General features: G+C 46.3%; 1 protein-coding gene and 1 non-coding gene across 2 annotated transcripts in view; one reads left to right on the top strand and one right to left on the bottom strand.

Moving 5' to 3' along the window:
• Nucleotides 1-19,267, bottom strand: part of LOC119441735 (peroxiredoxin-6) — a 55,498-nt gene extending 36,231 nt beyond the window's left edge. Inside the window, exons 1-2 of the mRNA XM_037706347.2 lie at nt 19,167-19,267; nt 13,127-13,283 (exon numbers count right to left, since the gene is read on the bottom strand). Coding sequence (XP_037562275.1) covers nt 13,127-13,283; nt 19,167-19,267 — 258 coding nt within the window. The remainder of the gene's footprint in view (nt 1-13,126; nt 13,284-19,166) is intronic.
• Nucleotides 18,860-18,930, top strand: Trnag-ccc (transfer RNA glycine (anticodon CCC)). Its single transcript has one exon. It is a non-coding gene; the product is annotated as a tRNA-Gly (tRNA).
• Nucleotides 19,268-24,237: the final 4,970 nt, after the last annotated feature.

The following is a 24,237-nucleotide window of genomic DNA, read 5'->3' as shown; positions in this document are numbered from 1 at the left end:
ATGTGCTGTGAACGTTGTATCCTGTCGCTGTAAGGGTCTTCAGGGACTCAGTCAAACTGCCTAGAGCAGCTTTTAGCCCTGAAGAGCATCCAGAATTTTCTGGTGAAATAAACTTTTGACTGATTGATTGATTGATTGAAAAGGCTGTCCGCTTTATATATAACAGTTTTGGATCATTTTGAATGACAGCCCTTTTGACCAAGCCAAATTTACCTACCTTGTTCCAGAGGAGTCGTGGTTTCCGTCTTAATTTATTCACCAGCTAATTAATTGGCACTACAACACTGATACATCAAAATGAATCTCGCTGTCATCCGGATATGCCACCAGACCAGGGCAAAATTTAACAGTAACTTCCCTTCGCACATGCGTTAACTGCTTCAAGTGCTCCTTCATTCCGAGAGCTCGTAATGAATAGATGTACAACTAATGATGAAGTATTTCAACCAAGTGTTGACTCTTGTTTCGAAACTAGTGTCGTGAAGGTGTGCGCGCTCGCGTATGTGTGTGTGTGTGTTTTAGGTTGCTTTGATTTATGTTTGCATTGCTAATTGTTGCATTTTGCCAATTTTGCAATCCATTTTGTTTTATAGTGCTCCCTGCCATTATCCCCAATGAGGATTGTACTATACATAAATAAATAAATCAACGCCATCTACACTTTATTGGTAAATTCGCTGTTTATCAGTCACGTGAAACGTCTATGAAATTATTTATTTCATGTTAGCTTATAATATAGTGTTCTAAAACGCCTACGTTATTTAAAATCCACTTGAAAGTTTTAGTGGAAATTTTAGCGACTGTTTGTCTGCCTTCTACGACACGTTTCAAAACATTTTTACAACTTTGGATTGTATAACGATGTGCACAGCACTTCCGACAGACAAAGACGAAAGAGACTTTCTCGTCTTTGTCCGTCTGCCGTGCTGTGCACATCGTAGTAGAATACTAACTATAGCCCAGTCTCACAACTTGATTGTAATGGTTCATTATGTATGTGTGATCGATAATGAAGGCTGTCAGTGGTTACGGTAACTCTCACTGATACACTTTTCAGCCTCTTTTAATGCACTAATAAGCTCTAAATGTCCTAAATATATATATATATATATATATATATATATATATATATACATATAGAAAGGGTGTTTCAGCGAACACTTTCAAAATTTATTTAAGGTTGCCTGTGGCAGATAGCCAAATTCTAGTTAATGAGCTGGTCTACTCGAAGAGGAGGACATTATTTGCACAAAAAATTGAAATGTATACTCGACTAATTACCAAAAATTCACTAATAAAGTTTTTCATCAATTACCTGATGTGGCCCATATTGCAATTTACAAATTGTAGCCGTGGAGTTCTCAAGGCGGATCCACTTGGAATTAATTCTCATGATGACACCAGTTTCGAGATATTAATTCCCGAACTTTGCGGAGAAATGCATTGGCGTTCCAGTTAATTTTCTGCTTCAATGCATAAAGCGACGTTTTGTTAAGGAACTAACTGGAACGCCAATGCATTTCTCCGCAAAGTTCGGGAATTAATATCTCGAAACTGGTGTCATCCCCAGAATTCGTTCCAAGTGGATCCACCTTGCGAACTCCACGGCTACAATTTGTAAATGGCAATATGATCCATCAGGTAACTAGTTAAAAACTTAATTAGTGCATTTTTGTTAATTATACGATTAAGCATTTCAATTTCTTGTGCAACTAAGGTCCGCCTCTTCGAGCAGACTAGCTCGTGAACTAGAATTGTGCTATCTGCCACAGGCAACCTTTAAAGGGCAACTCCGGCGATTTTTTGACCATGTCGAGCTAATAAAATATTTAGGTTCCCGAGACCCTTCTGTGACGCACCTGATAGGAGAATTGTTCCGCAAATTCGAAAATAATTTTAAATAAGCAAAAAAGCGCAATAACGAAACCGAAACCTGAGCAAGCAGCCGAGCGAACCTCTGCGTGTGACGTCACGAATGTATCCCCGGTTGGGAAGGCGCGCAACGCATGCCGGTCTCGCCCGCGGGGTGAACGAAACCGGCGAAGAGCAGACGTTCAGCTTATTCATGACCGCGCCGGACCTTCGGGGACCTTCGGGTGACATTGCATGTAAGCTGCACCACCTATTCGGATCTGTCAAACAGTGGCAGTTATGATTCAGAAGAATTCAATAGCCACGAATCGCCGTCCTCCACCACTAAAGCCAGCACCCATGCGCAACATATCGCGCTGCGACATGAAGACCAAGGGTAGCCCTAACCACTGATATACGTGCTGCTTGCTATTTTAGGTGTTTTACCCCTCTCAGGGAACCGCTTCGCATGCTCACTGTAAGATTTGGAGCACGACTTTCCGCATTTGTATCCCACAAGAACGCCGCTGACAGTCCAAAGCACCGACCGGTGCATTTGTTTACATCGGCATGTACAGCGACCACTCGTACGTCGTTCGCTTGAGATAACCGCTCATCGGTGACATCAATTAATGTCAGAACATATCAAAACACGTAGATTTTGTGCATGTAAGCACCGTTACATCACTCTGGGTCGCGCTGATACGTGCGACCACCCACCTTCGGAAACAGCGAGCGGGAGACCGTAGTAGGGAAGCGTTGTGCAGCCTGCTTATCATTATTCGTATTCTCTTCATGCACACAATTAGTGTTCCGTAAACTAGACATAGATTGGGACATTGCGCGTATGATCGTTCATTTAGAGAATGTATAGTTTTCTCGCGGAAACGCCGATGTCATGAAGTATGACATCGTTGGCAGCTGAACGAGACGGGTTGTTTACGCATGCTGTATCGAAGGAGCCTCCGCTTGCTGCCCATTTGGGATACGAGGCACCTCGTAAGCTAAATAATGAGACAGCATAACAATAGGTACTAATACAGCCATGAATTTGCGTAGTCACATTTCATTTAGGGAAGCGCCGACGAGTGCGACTGGCCGCATTCGAGAACGGCAACATATACGGATGTTGATTGCGCGTCGTGTTGTCGCTTCTAGCTTTTTGCGTGTGCATTGTACAAAATGAGGAATGGTTTATTTCAAATCCGTATGGTCAAAACAGAACTACAGAAGCAGCTTTCCTCATCCGAATAGCTTAATTAGCTTCATATCAGTGGGTCTGGTCCGCCAGCAGCAGACGCACGAACTCGGCCACTGTGATAGGCTTAACCTCGGCTGAACGCGATCAGCATCGGTTCAAACTGTGTTTGCGGATGGCGAGGGCTGAAGTTTCGTGCAGCCAACAACGCAACACCGCTTGCACCCCGCATCACTTGCCCGTCCACAGGGAATAACATTTCACGCCAAGCGCTAGCTCACGATCGTCGACTCCTGCACGCTCTCGTCGTTGTCGTCTGCATGATCCCGGCATGCTCTGCGTGGACCATTTCTGACGTCATACACAATGTGGCCTATAACTGAGGAGGGGGTAAGGTAGGGTGCTCGAGGCAATAAATTAAATTCATTTGTAAAAAATCTGTGCAACTCTCAAGCCTGCTTTTTTTAGGACATGACGGAGGTATTCAGAGGAACAGACCCAGCGAACTTCATCGACATCCGTTGATATCGAAAAATCGCCGGAGTTGCCCTTTAAGAATTTTTGAAAGTGTTCGCTGAAACACCCTGTATATATATAGGACATTTAGAGATTATTAGTGCATTAAAAGAGGCTGCAAATTGTATCAGTGAGAGTTACCGTAACCTATATATATATATATATATATATATATATATATATATATAGTACGAAGAGGCCTGCAGTACGAAGTATATATATATATATATATATATATATATATAAATACATACACACACACATATATATATATATATATATATATATATATATATATATATTACGAAGAGGCCTGCAGCACGAAGGCCTCTCCGTGCTATCTCCCATTATACACCTGTGTTGCGCTAGCTGATTCCAGCTTGCGCCTGCAAGTTTCCAAATTTCATCACCCCCCCTAGTTGTCTGCCGTCCTCGACGGCGCTTCCCTTCCCTTAACACCCATTCTGTAACTCTAATGGTCCACCGGTTATCCATCCTACGCAATACATGGCCTGCCCAGCTCCATTTTTTTTTCTCTTAATGTCGGCAATCCCCGTTCGCTCTTTGATGCCCAACGCTCTCTTCCTGTCTCTTAGCGCCACGCCTAACATTATTCTTTCCTTCGCTCTGTGCGCGGCCCTAAAGTTGTTGTCGAACTTCTTTGTTAACCTCCAAGTCTCTGCCCCATATGTTAGCACGGGCAGAATGAAATGATTGTACAGTTTTCTTTTCAACGACAGTGGTAAGCTGCCAGTCAGGATTTGGTAATGCCTGCCGTATGCACTCCAGCCCATTTTTATTCTCCTGTAAATTTCCGGCACAGGATGAGAGTCCCTTCTGCGTAATACGGACTCCTGTACATACTCTAGAGGCTGACTGGCGATCCTGAATTCTTGTTCCTTTGTGAGGCTATACATATATATATATATATATATATATATATATACATTTATAGAGATAGAGAGATGGGGAGGAGAAATTGGGAGGCTTGCATGTTTCAGGGTGATATATGCATATATACAGTATATAATATAAACTGCGGTCAACGGACGTGCCGGTCTCGAATGCTATACGATAGACGCACTACATTGTTCTTGCTCGGCTACTTAGTGCTGACAGGAGCGTTTTAGTTGGCGTGACCATTTAGCTGCGTGCACTGACGGGAAAAAGGTAGAGCTAGCAATATGCGCTGCTGCAACGGCATTTCCGCTCGTCCTCAATAAGATGCCTGATGCGGGAAGCAGGTACGATAATGTGCATGCTCGCGTATACCGCTTGTGCATGATGATGTGATCATGCATGCGCAAGCATATCAGCGATACTGTACTGCGCACGAACATCGCAAGACCACCTGCGCTTTGCTAGGTAGCTTTCCAGTATAATGTCGGAATGCGCCAGCCGCACTGTCCATCCACGTCTCGGTGGAGGGCTCCGGATTAAGTATGACCACTTGGTGATTCTTAAACGTACGCCTGACGTTCGGTGCATGGGTGTTTTTGCAGTCTGCCTCCAATCGGAATACACCGTGTTGCGAGTTCTCAGTCAAATAACGAAAGACATCATAAATGCTTCTTGACGCATTTGTTACGATGGTACAGCGAGTATGCGAACGCGTCTCGTAGTGACAAATAGTTCACTGCTTCAGAAACAAGTCTTGTATTTTCTCTGATGTATCATAACTGTGCACGAAACAACAATCTCTTCGCGGTGAAATAAGTCATGGCATGTCATAAGATAATTTCAAATTAAGGCTGAGATTTCGCGTGTATGTATAGCTCGGACAGTTACACAGCTGAAGCTTAGTTGACTACCTCATCGTGAATAATTACGACCTTCATGTTTTTTATCATTCAGGTTATAACTCCGAACTCAAGTGTGTGAGCACAAAAAGTACTGCCATGACGTACGTTCACTCCAGTGGGGTCAAAGCGGCTATCTATATTTCCTACTTATGGGGGGCCAACCTTTCCCTACTCTCAGCGTCTCCTTTAGCTTGGTCTCAAAGAGAATTAAGTGAGCAAAAGGGGGTTGCAAAGGAGGCTCTTTATCAATGAAATTTAATTTATTAATTAAAGTATGGGGTTTTACGTGCCAAAACCACGATTTGATTAGGAGCACGCCGTAGTGGGGGACTCCGGAAAATTTCGACCACCTGGGGTTCTTTAACGGCACCTAAATATAAGTACACGGGTGCTTTCGCATTTCGTCCCCATCGAAATGCGGCCGCCGTGGCCGGGATTCGATCCCGCAATCTCGTGCTAGCAGCCCAACACCATAGCCACTAAGCAACCACGGTGGGTTTTATCAAAGAAAGCATTTCTTCCTGTACACCTCTGCCGAAAGTGCGATCTAGTGTGGCGCGCTCCTTTTCTTTGTCAACACAAGGCCTTCGTTGAAGACTTCAAGTTGATTTCAGGTTCGTGGAATCTGGGTAAGTGGCCACATTCGTCTCGCAAAATTAGACAAATGGAGCCATTCTGCAGCACGTAGGGCGACGAAAAAGGCGTCACAATTAAGCTTAGAAAGAAAAAAGTCGCAGTTTCGCCCAAAAGTCGAGGCATTGATTGCGATAGCAAACGAAGAGAGGTTAGGAGTTTTATCGGCTGTATAAACTGCTGTAAACATTTGCTTACTAAGTTAACGAGCACGGTGCCACACGCGCACATGCAAACATGAACACATCTCACTCTATGACCGCGGACACTCGCTGCAAGAACGCTGGCGTGAAGAAGAGCGACAGCAGCGACGAGCGAATTCCCCTTCGAGCTGCCTCTCACTTAAACGTGAACTGGGCGCACGAGAACGCAGCGCCCACGAAGCCCCGCAGGCTACCTTCAAGACAGGGAGTGAGCGGGGGCGCTTAGCCACGCCATGAAATGCCGCGGTCGGAGCCGAAGAGATGTGCAAGACGTGCGCTAACCTGCACCCCCCACCCCCCCCTGCCCCGTTCCTTACGCGCTCACATCTTCCCGCTTCCGCCCTTGCGCGCACGAGAAGACCCAGCCGCATCAAGTCACCATCCATCTCGACTCACCAGCGCACGCTTTCCCTCGCACTTACAGCATATGACACGCGTACGTGATATTACCGAGCTTGGACTTTATACGAAGTCTGACGGCGACGCTGACGATGGAAATTCGCCTGGAGTATCCGTACAATTGCTATCGCAATAAAAGACGCACTACATTACCGTAGAGCTGCGTACGCAGCAAAGATAATGCTTAATTAGCGCTTAACGGCCGAAACGAAACCCAGATGCTCTCGTTCATTCTGCGTGCGCCTATAACCGGAACTGGAAGTGTGGCTTTACTACACTAAAAATATGGGCCGATTCCGAAGGTTGTGCCGCCTAAATAGCAAGCCACAAGGTACACCCGTGAGCAAAAGTATACGGACCAGAGATTGCGCGATAAAGCCGATTTTTTCAACTGCCTGCGAATGCAACTTGAAATTGAGGACTGCATTCCAAACTCGGGATTGCTAATGTCCAAACTCGGGATTGCTCGGGAATGCTAATGTACATGTTAATTTAAGTTTATCCATGTTAATTACGACAAAATTTTGTTTTTTCAGCGACTCTGTGGTCCGTATACTCTTGCTCACGGGTGTACATTAACGTGCCAAAGAGGACTCTGCCTTTCTTCGACGTCAACCGCGGTGGACTCGCCTTTCTTTTCTTTTTTGTAGCGGGAAAGCTTGTCATTAGTTTGGCATTCTGGATGTATACTAGGACAAGAACGCAGTGCCAGATTGGTGTCAAAACGTTAGCAGAAACGTGGAAAAAATTACATCCCTGGTCAGCGACGCGATTCGACGGCTTCACCATTTGAGTTCGAACTTAAAGACAGATCGAAAACTTATCTGCTATTTAAGTTCTGCACAAGGGAATAGAGGGCGATTTGTGTGAGGAGGAAAATCTATCTTGCGCTATCATTGTGATACCTTGCTTCCGTCGTTTTCTTTTCACCTACGATTCCCATTATTGTTTCGCGAGTGACAAGCATGCCTTCACACCAGGCCTTGGAAACTCCGCTAGTTTTTTGTCCACGCGAATTGCAGCGCCATCCATGAGATGGATGCAAAACCAAAATCGCTTTTCCTTTTTTTTTTTCTTGTCAACCCTCTCTCAACTTTGTCGTTTATCCCACGCCTTCAACTATCAGCGGCGCGGCTGGCGCGGCCCGCGCTCGTCGTCAGCCGTGCTGATAACGGCCAATACGGCAGCAACTTTTTTTCTGGCATTATGTGATCAGTTTGGCGGTTTTCGCCTTCCACGCTAGCAGTGTGGTCCGTGTGGTACCCTACCGTTGCACGTTTGTCGGCTTTTCCCCGCAATGTCTCGCAGCTGTCGCTGTTCGTGTGTGGTTCGATGGTGTGCGAACACATCAAGACGAAGTGAGCCATGCGACGTGAAGTTCTACCGCATCCCTAAAGACAACAGGTGAGCACTGTGCACTTTACTTCCCGGTTTTTATTTGTGATAGTATTTGTGCGCAGTCGTACATGGCTGTCCGGTGTGGAGGCAGCAGCTAGCTGATTAGAAAACACCACAACAATGCAGTAAATCGTTATGTCAACAAGCAGCGAACATAAAGCTCCTCATAAATATAGTACCACCTGTGCGTATCGCAAGGAACACGTGTGTAGGTGAGCGCTTTGCACTTATTTCTAGAATTGGTCACCATCGTTTAAAAATGCGTTTCTGAGAATTATGGTTGACATATCACAACTAGTACTCTGCCGCGACGCGAAACGAGCTCAGTTTTGTATGTTCCAACTGCGATGTTATAATTTGTGATCTTCACGGTTCTTCAGGATGGAAGCGTTTTCAACCTACGCTGGAAGGATGGACCTAATGGGTTTGCCCAGAGACAAGCTCAACAACCGCAGAATATGCTCCGTGCACTTCACGGAGGGGGATTTTATGGACCGAGCGTGAAGCAGGCCATGAGAAGCTATTCTGTGCATTGACCATTAGAGCAATTACAATAAATGTTTTTTTACACGTGCGTACAGTCTGTTTCACACTTAGGGGAAATCTCGGAGTGCATTGCATCGCGATGCGGCGAGCGCTGGAGTCGGGTGCCGGAAGTAGCTCGCGCAGGCGCAGACGGTCGAGGCGCGTTATCTTGAACCGCGTCGACTGCTACGGTAGCGCGCTGGCCGCATCGTCGGGAAGCGTGCTACTGTCAAGGGCAGTTCATTGTTACTGCGGGCACTGAGCCGATAATGATAACTAAACGTTGTGAGACGCCAACCTCTGAGCCTTCATTGGCAAAAATGGGGTTCTACACACTTCTTTTGACAGCACGCTTCGTTTGTTCTTTCGAAAGGCCGAAGTACTGAGTGCGTGCTACCGTAAGACGCAGCGACAAGAAGACACAAAAATGTGCGCACAACGTTTAGTGAACATTATCGGCTCAGTGCCCGCAGTAACGATGAACTGCCCTTGACAGTAGCACGCTTCCCGACGATGCGCCCAGCGCGCGCCGCCGCAGCAGTCGACGCGGTTCAAGATAACGCGCCTCGACCGTCTGCGCCTGCGCGAGCTGCTTCCGGCACCCGACTCCAGCGCTCGCCGCATCGCGATGCAATGAGCTCCGAGATTTCCCCTAAGTGCGAAACAGACTGTACATGAAACACCATCCGCGTTTTGTTGCATTCTATAGTGTGTTGCACTGTCTGTTCCAATTCTGGTTTTCGCAAACGAACACAATAAAGTGAGTTCAAAGAACTGTTGTGTTGTAAGTGGAAATATTTTTAATACAATTTGGGGACACACGCTTGCTTGATTGTAATAATGAACGCGACTGCGCGCTTGAAAACGCAAATAAAATGCACTGCGCACAAGCACGCAGCACGAATGGCACAGCTGGACAGGAGAGGAGCCCGGAGCGCGCGCTTCGGTCCGGCGGTGCGTCTGATAACGCTCGCGCCAAAAATAAAAAAGAGAGCGCCGCGGACAGCTAAAGAAAAAAATGTCACAGTTTCACCCTAAGGGCGAAGCAATGAATGCGATAGCAGCACAGCAATGTCATACGATGTAAGGTGAGCGGCTTTGGTAGCAATATAAATTGTAGTAAACATGAGCTGATTAAGTAAGCAGGTGTGCTGCGGCGTAAGTAGACCGACATGAAGAGAGACTCGATGACCACGAGAAGGCGCGTGTGAAACGGTGGTGTTGTTGAGAAGCGCTTCCCGTGGGCAGCAGCGTGCGAAGGGACACACCTGTAGCGCTGCACTGCCGATCCGGGCAGCATTACATGTGTAGCGTGCGTTGAAAAATGTGGCCCAACTATTACTAACTGAATGAACAAGCGTGGTGTGAGCGCGCACAAACAAACATGAATAGATCACACTGAATGACTGCAGACAACGACTGTCAAAACGCTGGCAGCAAGCCCATACGCTGCAGCGGGCGAAGGTACGTTTAGTCTATCGCTTCAACAGAAACTGAGCGGCGAATGCACAGTGCATAAAGGTCAGAACCGTGTGGGGATAAGAGATGGTGCGGTCGAGCGACGAGCGCGGTTGTTGGCAGAGTAGAAGTGCGCCCCCCCCCCCCCTGCTCCTTCCGGCGCTGGCTTCCCGCTTCCTTGCTTGCGCATGGGAGAGATAAGAGACTGTGCGGACTAGCGACGAGCGCGGTTGTTGGCAGAGAAGTGCCCCCCCCCCCCCCCTGCTCCCTCCAGCGCTGGCTTTCCGCTTCCCTGCTTGCGCGTGGGAGATTGAATGCGTTCGCTCTCCGTGATAGCACGCGTCCCCGCACGCTTCCGCTGGGGCATACGGCGCGCGGCGAAGATTTTATCTATACGGAACCTCATGGCGACGACGACGACGACGGCGACGCCGACGGCAGAAATCCGGTTGAAGTGTCCCTATAATTGCTATCGCAATAATAAAAAAGGAGCATTATGCGAGGCATGAGGGGAAGGTGAGGCGGGTCATGGGAGAGGGATCTGAAAATCAAGAGGGCAAGGGGAAACGAGCAGAACAACGTTATAATAAAATAAAGGAAGAAAAAAAGTGCTATAGCCAAAGGGGGAGGGTAATAAAAATCGCGCAGCTTTTCTTATTTTTTTATTTTTTCGCCACCGTAGTACCGTCATCCATCCGCTAGGGTCTAACTGAAGTGCGCCTTGGCGCTAGCGTCGCTTGAGTGTGTGCTATAGGAGAACCAATGGGAGGTATAGGAAGATTCACCCCCCTGTTCACCACTCCAAGGGCATTTTGGATGAGTACCGGTGGCTGCTTTGACGTTATGTATGATACGTAGTAGCCCATTGGTAAAGAAAAACAAAATGCAACTGCAACTGACACCTTCACGTGTATGAGTCGGTGAATGTCTGCTCTCGTGTGAGGAGCTGTTACATCAGAAAAAAAACTCAAATATGGCAGTGATCTGGGCGTCTGCTGAATATATACAAGTTATTTTTAGTCAAATATGGCAATGATGTGGGCGTCTGCTGAATATATACAAGTTATTTTTAGACTATAAAGATTTTTATAAAACGCCTATAAGCGTAACGCACGTGGCGTTTTTGTGCAGGAGTTGTAAGGTGAGGTTGACATAATTTACCGCTAATAACGTGAGTTTCAAAAGAATAATTATTAGAAAATTAGTTATTTTCTATAGACTTCAAACCTTGCTGGAGTTATTTATTTGGCAAACTTGGAGGCTGTCACATTTTAACGCATCCACATTTTTTTTTCAATCTTGAATATCGTACCTAATTGGAGATATTCATAGTAGTATTTCAACGACAATTCAGGCATCGGAACCGAGTGCGCCGACAGCGCACAAAAGGCAGCCCCGCTAGCTATTTCGTCGCAAGAAAACACTCAAGCGAATAAGCCTAGCCAATTCACCGGCTACAATTCATATTTTGCAATATGAGGCGTAAAGTAATTAGTTGGAAACATAGTTAGTGATATTTTGTTAATTAGTCGATCATGCATTTCGATTTCTTCTGCAATTAACGTGCGCCTCTTCGAGCAATAACGTTGAAGGATTACATTTCTCCTACCTTCCCCAAGCCCCATTTAAACACTATATATATAGCTTTAAAAGAAAATAAGGCGCCACTCCACTGCTGCGAAGGTGGATTACCAGCGAAGCAGTTTAGCACACGACATAGAGGTGACAAAGAATTTAGATCAAAGGTATGAGCAAATATTATTTCTCTTGAACGTTGACGGCGGTCATCCCGAAGACACACGCACAAGCACTTTTATTTTGATCGGTGGTCTTGATCGGCGGCATACATTCCCGTGGAAGACGACCGCCACCTCGGGAAGCCGGAGGAAACTAGACACACGCGATGGGACCGCCACGCCGCGAGAGCGGAAGGAAACTAGGCACGCAGGCGCTTGGAACGACGACCAAGAGACGGCGGTGCGAGCGCACACATGGCCGACGAGGGTCGCACAGCGGCAAATCTTTGAGAAACCCTTGTCATCTACCGGCGGGTCTACGTACTGCTTCTGAAAATGGTGCCTATTGATAACTAATCTATTGAAAATACATATCGAAGTGATGATAAGTGTAAGCTTTTGCATAGAATGAAGCGATCTTGCATCAAATTCGGGAGCTGAGTTTTTGGACACGCAGATAGAGGGTGTTCATTTTTAAGTTTTACGGAATTTTTAGAAATCGCCTGCGGCAGGTTGCATAATTCATATCATTGAGCTGGGTTATTCCATGAGGCGGACATTAGTAGCACGAGAAATCGAAGCACATATTCAACAAAATAACAAAAAAGCGAATTAACTTCTTGGTTAATTACTTTACGACACGTATTGCAATCTACGAATTGTAGCCAGTGAGCTTGTCAGGCGTATACACTTGGAATGAATTTACAGAATGACACCAGTTTGGAGATATGCGCCATCAAACTCGCCGTAAAAGTGCACTGTTCCACTTGCTTTTTTACCAAAATTTTCTTTTATACATTCAAGCACAAAAGTGACTGGAACGGCCATGTATTTCGTCCCACACTTTGGCAAATTGGTGTCACACACTCGAAACTGGTGTCATTCTGGAAATTCATTTCAAGTGGATGCGTCTTGGAAACTCACCCCCTACAGTTCGTAAATTGCAATATGCGTCGTAAGGTGAATAACTAAGAAGTTTCTTAGTCAATTTCTGTTAATTAGTTGAATCCTACTAATGTCCGCCTCTTCGAATAACCCAACTCAACGATAAGAATTATGCTACCTGCCACAGGCAATTTTTAAAAATTCCATAAAACTTAATTTTGAACACCCGCTATGTTGACGGACACTAAAAATGCATAGAACGTTAGCCGTAGACAACTTCGCTCTTAAAAAAGAACACTTTCTATAATTTTTAACCTTTCTGGATGACAGTCACCTCACTTCTGGCCTATGGCGTCACAGAATAACAAAACGGAACTTAGCAGAGCAAATCCTGCAATAACCTTTCGCCGCTCACGGCTACTAGAAGCACCCTGTTCTCTCCAAAATAAATTGATAAATCATTCATTCAGCCAAATAAACAGGTTCAGAAGATGAACGGAGTGATCAGCTAACGTGGCACACCTTGACCCACAGCTTGTGCGACTCGAGCGAGTTGCAGGATAGGGCGATGACACGGATGTTGTTCTTCTCGAAGTCGTGGTAGATCTTCGCCATTGCACCCAGCTCGGTAGTGCACACCGGCGTGAAGTCCGATGGGTGCGAGAACAGGATGCCCCAGCTGCAAAAAAAAAAAAAAAGACAGGCAATGAACTTGCGTAGAATACACATCCAGCTACACCGTTTTAGTCTGCCGCTGATGGTGAATGCTTCCTCCGTTACGAACACTTATTTGTTACTTCTGTTGTCTGCAGCCATAGAGACTGTGCTTCACTTATTTGTTACTTCTCTCGTCGGCAGCCGTAGAGTCTGTGCTTGTGCACCTATAAAGCCTGCGCTGCGAGTTCCAAGGCCGTCCGTATCTCGAGTCTTACAGTATTTTGCTGTTTTCTTCTTGTAGTTGCGATGGTATTAACCCTTTAACTGGCAGCTCAACAATATTGTTGGCTTAACAAAAACATCTGCAAACACTACACAAAACCAAACATTTGTCTGTGCCTTTCAAATTACCTAAACTTATGCGCCTTCTCAACAGTGGTATTCACAAAAATGTCGACCGCGAGCAGCAGCAGATGTTTTGATTACAAAACCTGAAGGCTTCATCGCTCTCTTCTTACCGAACGTGGTGGTCACATTCTCGCCAATGCGATTTTTTTTTCGTTTGTTAAAGGAAGCTGTTATTTTTTTTTTCCACAGAGGTGCATCTCAGGAACACAAACGGACCTTGTAAAAGCAAGCACCAAACACAAGTTTTGGGCCTTACATTTGCCTTTAACCAGCTGGTCAACAATATTTTTGACCTGCTGTATATCACTTCGTTTTCAGAGAAACCCTTTCATATTTAATTTGGCATACATTTGAATAATATAAAGCTGAAATAAAGCAATAAAAACATTCTAGTTCAGGTCTTACTTATCTTGCCAGTTAAAGGGTTAAAATAGACTGCACTCTAGTCTGATTACTCCATTATAAACACTTTAGTGAGTATTTTTGTATTTCACATATACTTTAGCAAGGAGCATTTTTTATATTATTATAACTCAAATACTCGTTGGTGGAATTTATTACATTCTTCAGGTAGCTTTCAAGATACATCAACCGGAGTTTAGTGCCTGCAGGCGAAGAAGTGCATTGCCTGGTTTCCCAATGATTCTACATTTCACTGTTCTATTTATTTTAGGTAACCAAACATGTGGAAAATGCGATCTGTGAGCTTTAGAGATTCTTGTGAGCCGACATTATATTGCATGTTTTATGTCGTTATCTACAGTTCTATTCCGCAGAACAAAGGTGCGAGCACTCGTGCAATTTGATGGTCAATTCCAAGCTCTATTCCTATAAGGTCTTAATTTGGCCTTCAATGCCGTGATTTATTTCTCTCTCTCTCTCTCTTTTACAGTTCTGCGCTACCAACTTCGCTCGTGAAAGCTAACGCTTTGAGACGCTTTTGCATGAGTGTCGAATAGAAATTAGCGTAATTAATCAGAGAGAGAGCGCGCATACTGCTAGGTGACAACGAAAATTGTAGTTTTTCGAACTGAAGAAGCCCACGCAGCCACGCTTTCATTAATTCGCAGCCACGTTAATTGAAGCATAATTCTGCAGTTTCAATCGAACCAAACTGGCTGCGGTTGGGTGGCCATGTTTAGTAAAGCTTTCTCGGTTCCGTCCGCAGATTTACATGCTGTGGTTGGTGGTGGCCCTGTGCCGAGTTCCACCGCGCCGTGCCCGAGGACGCTTGCTCAGCGCTTTCGTCGCCGAAATCCGCTGAGCGTCTCTTATCGCGATGCGTCGTTGGAAAAAACGAAAAAAGCAAGGAGGAGATTGATACGACCGCATCTGTTACAGGCATAGCTAGCGGTACAAGGTAGACAGAAAAGTTTTGAGGCAGAAAAATATATTTAGGAGATCGTATGGTATGGTATGGTAAAACTTTATTATTGTCCCTCGGAACGCGCGTCAGCACGTAGCGGGCCGCTCCCACGTCGGCACAGAAAGGCCGAGCCTCTCTGCTGCGTCGCGGGCCCGATGGACAGCCCATAGCTGTGCTTCAAGATCGGGGTTGCTTAGGGCAGCCTCCGATTTGGTCGACATGACATCGTCGCCGTCGTGTAACGCGGGGCACCGCCAGAGCATATGTTCCAAGTCAGCTAGGTCTGAGCATAGCTCGCAAGCATTGGTCGATTGTATGTCTGGGTATATTCTGTGTAACAGTGCGGGGTTACGGTATGCCCCGACCTGGAGTAATCTGAGTGTCAACGCCTGTGGTCTGCTTAGTTTCCTATGTGGCGAAGGATATCGTCTCCGTCCCATGTAAAAATGTTTGGTAAGTTTGTTATATGAGGAGGGAGGGTCCCGATTGTCCATAACCTCAGCGTCGCGCCACCCGGTAGCTACGCGGTCAACGACTCCTCGCGCAGCTCTGTGGGCCGACTCGTTGAGGTTGGGCGGGGCGCCCTTGATCTGCCCCATGTGTGCAGGGAACCAGATGATCGTGCGTATACAAAAATAATAGAATGAAAAAAAAACATGTATAGTATATCTGATTAACTCAAACAGGCTAGGTGACTATTTGACGCCGCCCCATTTCAAGGGGGATGCCAATTAATCATCATCATCATCGTTTCGTATCACCGGCTCACCAAAGCTTCGTTTACACTGATTTAAGCGGTACGTAGGATTCGCGTGATGTTTCAGAAGGTTTTCGAACCCGAAATGTAGACCCATATAAAGACGGTCGCAGAATCTTACAAATGATGACTGAAAAAACCGCTATTTCCAGGAAGAGAGGACTGTCGGCCGATGTTGGGGATTAATTAGGCGCAAAAGAAATCTGGGTTAGCGGATTGTTGGCTGAGCTACATCCTCATCTCAGTCTTTGTTCTTGCTACTTATGTGTGGACTCTTGTACTTTCCATGGTGCACGTTCAGCTCGGTCGCTCTCGCATGGGCTATAGTCGACCTCTCCAACTCCACTTGAAACAAGCCGCTTTGACTTTTATATGTCGCAATGCCTCACAAAAAATGTGTTGCAGTCCCTTCGAAGTGCCCACATAGTTTTTAAAATGACAGACGATCGTTAGAGGCTTCTGCCACTAACCCCATTGCCGGAAATTATTCCTGTTATCACTCGCCGCGCGGCAGCCCACAGGCGATGGCATTACGCCGCTGAAGTTGTGGATTTGATCCCGGCCGCGGTGGCCGCATTTCGATGGGGCAATAGGCGAAAACGCTCGTGTACATTGGTTTAGGTGTGCGTTAAAGGAAAATACGTAGTCAAAATTATATCGCAATCATTCCCCACTATGGCGTGCCTCATAATCAGAGCGTAGTAATTTCATGTAAAACTCAATAATTTTTATTACATTTTAACTTAGTTCTATTATCTTCGCAAACAGATTATTAACGGTATTATTTATAATAGGATGGTGAGTTAAAATATTCAAGTATTATACAGTGTATGGCAAGAATGACCACAGAGCTGCCTTTTTTTTCGCGTTGTACATTGAACCAATGTGTTTGACTGAAATATGCAGTGATAACGGTAGGATCTTGGCTAAAACTGACTGAAATGAAAATTATGGCGGACGCAGAAGACGTAGCTGTATTTTGGCATCATCCATAAAGTGACCAGGAAGTTTTTGGTGTCGCGCAGACGTTCTGCAAATAAGGATTTGATTCTTGCAATTTATGACAAATAAGGATCTGTCATAAATTGCAAGAATTGGGTTGAAGATGAATATGCAGAAGACAAAGATAATGTTCAATAGCCTGGCAAGGTAACAAGAATTCAGGATCGCCAGTCAGCCTCTAGAATCTGTAAAGGAATATGTTTATCTAGGTCAATTACTCACAGGGGACCCTGATCATGAGAAAGAAATTTACAGAAGAATAAAATTAGGTTGGAGTGCATACGGCAGGCATTGCCAAATCCTGACTGGGAGCTTACCACTGTCGTTGAAAAGAAAAGTGTACAATCATTGCATTCTACCGGTGCTAACATATGGGGCAGAAACTTGGAGGTTAACAAAGAAGCTCGAGAACAAGTTAAGGACCGCACAAAGAGCAATGGAACGAAAAATCTTAGGAGTAACGTTAAGAGACAGGAAGAGAGCGGTGTGGATCAGAGAACAAACGGGGGTAGAGGATATTCTAGTTGACATTAAGCGGAAGAAATGGAGCTGGGCAGGCCATGTAATGCGTAGGATGGATAATCGGTGGACCATTAGGGTTACAGAATGGATACCAAGAGAAGGGAAGCGCAGTCGAGGACGGCAGAAAGTCAGGTGGGATGATGAGGTTAGGAAATTCGCAGGCGCAAGTTGGAATACGCTAGCGCAAGACAGGGGTAATTGGAGATCGCAGGGAGAGGCCTTCGTCCTGCAGTGGACATAAATATAGGCTGATGATGATGATGATGATAAATCAAAAGAAAAAAAAGAGAAATCCTGGCAGCCCCAAACTCATTTAAAGGCGACGTAATGCGAATAATTGTTTTTGGGTTAAAATAAGAATTCTAACTATTGGTGTAAATTTTCTGGAGCGGGAAAGCGACTGTAGTCGTAAAGTGCATGCGAACTGTTGGTATGCGCAGCGAGAATGACAGAGGCGTTGTTGAAGATGAAATGTTTTATTACATAGAAGTCCTAAATATGATTACTCACATTATGGCACATGTATTTTGACATTAAATTATTCAGTGTCCATTGGTTCACTTATTTCGTTGATTTGTTGAATTCATGTTCGGTGATACGTTTTTCTATTGAGCCATAGATGTCCCACGGGCTCGTTGGGGCTTTCTCAAGAAGGTCGTTGACTCATTAATTTTCTAGAAATTTAGATTCTGCTTGGAGCACATTTTCACTGCGAGTCACAAAGCAATTTCTGCTGCACTGCGGGGACTTGATTTTCCCAGATGCTTCCTATCGCGCGCCTTATTTAACTCGACCTTCTCAAGATGTACTTAGGCGGGTCCGTAAAATGTCTATATCCTCCTGTAGTTAAATCATTTTTCTTTAAATTGCATTTCAAAACACTTCCTGTTAAAATCTGGTTAAACGCGAGGGGATGCTTCGTGCCGTGGTCCACAAACTGTCGACTCTGTCCATGTGATGAAATCATACGTCACTGTTTCATTGATTGTACAGATGCTAATATTTTTGGGCGACATTCTCCAAAGGACGCTTAGAAAGGACATTGTCATCACTCTATACTCAATTAGGCTTCTAGCGTGTAAGAGAACTAGCGGTCCTCAATATGGGATGTTCATGGTACTGGGTTTATACAACCTATGGAGATCTAGACTGTGTGATCGCCATGCCGAAAGCCCCGATCTACAAGATCCTTTTATCGTGAAAGGGATGCTTATGTGAGAAGTGCGTGCGCTGCTGGGGAAGCTCCGACTGAAAGGATGCACTTGTTGGACGCATGTGTGTGTTTGCACGAGCATTGAGTGTGTAGCTATCTATGTCCGCTATGTAATATATCTTCAGTTCTGTTGCCCAAGAAATAAAAGAAAAAAAGAAAAAGAAAGCGCCACTGGTGTAGTGGCATTATGCAAGATTCCCATTCTTGCGTCCCGGGTTGGATTCCCAGGCGGCGCAGTCTTCTTCTTCTTTTTTCTTCGCTATACTCATTTATAGTTCTTTTTTCTTTCTTTATTATTGACACTCTCGTTATTATGAGCAATGCACTGACGCGCCGCTGGTGTAGTGGTATCATGCAAGATTCCCATTCTTGCGTCCCGGGTTCGATTCCCGGGCGGCGCCGACTTTTTCTTCGCGATGCTCGTTTATTGCTCTTTTTGGGCCGCTGCGTAGTGGGATTCCACTTCTGGCCGTCACAGTGAACGGTCGCCGAATGTCTTGCTCCTCAGGAGCGGTTACAGCGGCCCTCGGCCATGGTGAGTGGTCAACGGAAAAACCTTCTCCGGACTACCAGATGATTCTACTACAACTGCCTTCAGGTGCAAGTGTTTTGAACACTATTTTTATCCACGGCAAACTTAAAGCTCGGCCTTACCGTGTTGAGCAATTCAGGGGTGCGCTTTCGCGACTCATGCTGCTGCCGGAAGTGGAGGCCCTCGGGGCTTATCAGATGAATCATGTGTGGGCCGTAACGTTTGCGAACGAGGCGTCCCAAAAAGAAGATATTGGATGTAGAAGGATTCCTTGTCAAGGAACACCGTTGCGTGATCATTGACCCGTGCAACCAGGGTGTCAGGCTCAAGCTCTTCTGGCTGCTGCATGGTGTTCCTGACGAAGACGTCAGAATAGGCTTGGCACCGTTCGGAAGAATGACTGAAGTGACGAGGGAGAAGTGGAGGGTCCAGGGCTGCAACGACAAAGGAACCACGACATGGTCGATGGTCCTGAAACTCAAGCCCGGAATGACAGAGACGGCCTACCACACCAACTTCGTGTTGCGGAAGACCTGGCTCTCGTTATTGTCTCGGGCAGAGCAGCCCTCTGCCTCCGGTGCCGTGGCACCGGACACATTCGACGAGAATGCCGGGTTCCACGCTGTGGGCTGTGTCGTCCCTTTGGCCACGACGAGACCCAGTGCGTGAGAACGTACGCCAACGTTGCTGGCCCAGGCAGGAGCGAAGACTCATCTGAGCTTCTTATGGATCAAGAGGATGCAGAAGAGGCCGCCAAAGGGGCAGCTGAAGGGGCGGCGGCTCAGTCTGCACCACTGGGTACGAACACCGCAAAGGTGAACTTGAAGGGGATAGATGAAGGCAATGTGCCGGATTCGGCGCCTCCACCTGCGAAAGTTCAAGTGACGGAAGCTGGTGCTGAGGCGACGGGCGCGTCTTCAGAAATCACGCCACCTCCGACCAAAGTGGCTAATGAGCCGGGAAGCCTCAACGAGGACATGGACCTGACTTCTGATGCTAAGAAATCGGAAAGCGGTTGCGTGATGAGGTTGAGGACCACAGCCGAGACACCAACGGCGTGGATACCGAAGGACCGACACCGAAAACACCGACAGGCCGACGGTCGACGCTGAAGGTCAAGCCCAACGTGCCGCCAGACAGACGGCCGTCGCATGCGCCACCTCCGCCTTAGCGGAGGTGGCCGCGGAAAGAACTTTCAGCACCCGATCTTTGATCGGGAATGATTCTGTGAGGACGTGGCGTTGCAGTCGTCGCCTTCAAAGAGAGGAATATGTTTACCGAGCATCAGTGTATACAAGAGCCGCTATGTGTCCTCGAAAATTGTGAGTAGGGGCGCACCTTAATTGCAGCTCACACAATGGCAGACGATATTAACATCACCACTACGCTTCGTTTGGCGACATTAAACGTCAGAGGGCTGTCACAGATGCGAATACAATGTCAAATTAGCCGCATGCTACTAGAAAAAGACAGTGATTTGATGGCAGTCTAAGAAACGAAAATTGAATCTGAGAAAAAACGGGTCGTCTGGATGAAATTTTCAGAACGAAGTACAACGTATGCGTTTGCCACGCGAATGGTTCTTCTGGTATGGTATGGTATGATAAAACTTTATTAAAGTACCACAACCCGCTACGTGCTGATGCGCGTTCCATGGTACTTCTGGTGGCTGCCTTCTTTTTATTACAAACAGTATTGGGATTACAGAGCAGCAAGTTACTTCATGTGAGGGAGGGCGTATGCTTACTTGTGATTTTTCTTTTTCTGGAATGCTTTGGCGGGTGGTGTGTGTATATGCACCTAATAATGCTCGTGAACGTGAATTTTTTGTTTATCTGAGATCTTTCTTGGTGTGTGACAGGCATGTTCTAGTGTTTGGCGACTTTAATTGTGTGTGCCGGCCTATAGATAGATCGAAAAAGCTGCTCAGTCAAGATAAAAGCGCAACTGTTCTGCATGAAATTTTGTGTGAAGTTGATCTGGAGGATGTTGGAAGTGTTTTTGGTTCTGACAGTGATGTGCAATATACGCATTTTCAAGGAGACTGCCACTCGAGGTTAGACCGCATCTATGTCCCTTTTCTCTTAGTTCCGCTCCTTTCTAGCTATAGCGTCGAATGCATGTTTCAGTGACCACTGCTTGGTAATGGTTACGATTGGTACGAAAAGCAAAGAGAAAAAATTTATATGGCACTTATGCAAACTTAATGACAATCTTTTACAGGATGAGGTATTTCGTCAAAGAATAAAAGAGAAATTAAAAACGTTCTCCTTGATAATGCTGAAAATGGTGTAGAAGCTTGGGAACTGTTTAAAACCGAAGCGAAAATAATTGCTTTAGAGAGAACATGCGTGTTGCGGCACAAACAAAAGCAAGAGGAACGGCAAATGCAGTGCACGTTAGCATACCTGTTGAACATGGAAAGAGGCGCGGCTGGTACATTTGTAAGCTATATCAAAGAACTTAAAGCGAAACTTGAAGTCATTGATGAAGAGAGATATCGCGGCGCCGTTTTGAGAGCAGGCGCAGAACGAGTATGGTTGGGTGAAACGCCCACCAAGCGAGCGCTAAGTGCCGAGAAGAGACACGCATTGAGCAAGGAATAAAAGAAATAGTTTATCAAGGGCAGCTCACAAACGACAAGGAAATGATAGAGCGTGCTTTTGTGGACCACTATAGCACGCTGCTAAGCAAGAGGGCAAGCGATATCTCGGCGTATAAAAGCGATTATTTGCCTTTGATGCAGAGAATTGATGGTGAACTTACGGAAGCCCTTGAAAGGCCTATTTCTGTAGCAGAAATTGAAAAGGGTATCGATGACCTTAGTGCAAGAAAATCGCCTGGACCAGATGGTCTTCGGGCAGCGATATATAACATTTTCAAGGTTGAAGTAGCACACGCTCTGTATCGCGTCATAACGAAGTGTTATGAACAAAAATGGACGCCTCCTTCCTTCCGACAGACACATGTGGTACTTATACCTAAAGTTACTGACCCCATAAAGCTTCAATCAGTAGAGGCCTAGCGACCAATAAGTTTAGCTAACATTGATTATAAAGTATTCATGAAGGTGCTCGCCCAACGTCTTCAGAGAGAGAGAGAGAAGTCGTAAGGGAAAGGCAGGGAGGTTAACCAGGCTGAGCCCGGTAGGCTACCCTGCACTGGGGAAGGGGGAGAAGGGATTGAAAGAGGAGAAGGAAGAGAGGAGTTCACAGTTCACACCTCACACATTTACAGTCAAGCGTTCATCGCTAAGTTTCGTCACAGGCGGTCATGCAGGCTTGTGCACTTCAAAAAGCACAGCAGCGCCTTTGTAGCCCTGTACATAGAAGACGCACGAGGCCACGGGCCCAAGATCTCCTCCGTAAAAGGCCTGTCGTCTATGTGCCCCAAAGCAGTCCGAAGGGCAATCCTCTCTTCTTCGTATCTAGGGCAGTCACATAAGAGATGTCTGGTGGTTTCCTCAACACCACATGTGCCGCAGTTGGCACTGTCCGCCATTCCAATTAGGAATGAATAGGAGTTCGTAAAAGAAACTCCTAATCGCAGGCGGCACAGTAAGGTTTCTTCATGTCGTTTAAAACCGGGTAAAAGTGGTAATTGCATCTGTGGGTCCATGGCATATAGGCGCCGGTTGGTAAACTCTGGTGTATGCCATTTTCTTAGAGTTATAGTATGGGCAAGACTGCTGAGGTGCCACGCCGCATCCGTTCTTGACAATGGTATGGGGATTCTTTCATATTCGTCATGTGCTTCACGGGCAGCTTTGTCGGCACATTCATTGCCAGTGATGTTGCAGTGCCCAGGTAGCCACTGAAATACAATGTCGTGGCCTCTGACCACCGCTTGATGGTAGCGTACTCGTATCTCTGCTACCAATTGTTCATGTGGGCTGCGGCGCAGAGCTGATAAAAGTGACTGTAGGGCTGCCTTTGAGTCACAGAATGTAGCCCAATTATTTGGTGATTGTTCGTGCACATAAAGCACAGCGCTACGGAGGGCGGCAAGTTCAGACCCTGACGATGTTGTGACGTGGCTGATCTTGAACTTCCTGCAGAATGATGCCGACGGAATAACTACCGCACCAGTAGAGCTGGTCAGAGTCGAAGACTCATCTGTATAAATGTGAATTCGATCAAAGTAGGAATCATGCAGCATATGTAGAGCAGCTTGATTCAGGGCACAAGTTGGCAAGTCGGACTTCGTTGTAACTCCTGGAATGGAGAGCCGCACTTGTGGCTGCCGGAGACACCACAAAGGACAAGGTGGTATTGCGGCAGGCGTGAAGTCCGATGGAAGAGAAGATCGATAGGAGGTTGCAGTGCCCGAAAAAGTTGCATCTGGCCTACTTTCCGAGAGAGAAGTAAGGCGTTGAGACTGCAGTCGGGAAAGGTGCCGAAGATGATTTCGAAGGGTGTCTGTGGCAACATACGTTCTGATGGGATGTTCCCTGGAGATGGCAATTGTTGCAGCTGTTGAGGCGCATCGCGGTAAGCCAAGACAAGTTCTAAGTGCTTGAGCTTGCATGCTCTCAAGCACTCTGAGGTTAGTCCTTTCGGGCGCTTGACAACACCGGGGTGCTGTAGCGCAAGAAACCCATAAAAAGCGCTTTTTATAGTTGCAGCATAGAACGCACCGACGGTCCCCATGCTTTTCCGGCGATGGCTTTGAAGAGGTGACTGATCGAGAGGACTCTTTTCCTCAAGTAGGATACATGGGGCTCCAGGAGAGGTCGCGGTCAACAGTGATCCCTAAAAATCGATGGTTCTTTTTGTACAAAATAGGCTGGCCATTAATAGACACAGGATATTCGGCCATCGATTTTCGCGTGAAGGCGACTAACGCGCATTTTTCTGTTGAAACGCCGAGACCTTGTCTCTGAAGATAGGCAGACGTCATCGTTGCAGCCTTTTGTAACCTTGCGCGAACTGGCGGGCGAGTTACTCCAGAAGCCCAGATGCAGATGTAATCTGCGTAAATTGATAGACTGACAGGCTGTGGCAAGGATTCCGCCAGCCCAATCAGAGCCAGGTTGAACAAAACTGGGCTCAAAACGCCACCTTGTGGAACCCCACGGTTGGTATAGTGGTCGGTAGTTTGACCATATTCAGTGACTACAAAGAAGCTCCTTTGGGTCAGGCAGCTACGAATCCACCGAAAAGTGCGGCCTCCGATT

Source organism: Dermacentor silvarum, chromosome 1 (genome assembly GCF_013339745.2).
Source record: "Dermacentor silvarum isolate Dsil-2018 chromosome 1, BIME_Dsil_1.4, whole genome shotgun sequence".
NCBI classification, from domain to species: domain Eukaryota; kingdom Metazoa; phylum Arthropoda; class Arachnida; order Ixodida; family Ixodidae; genus Dermacentor; species Dermacentor silvarum.
Note: the sequence above shows the minus strand (reverse complement) of the source record. Positions and strands in the feature narration are given on the sequence as shown.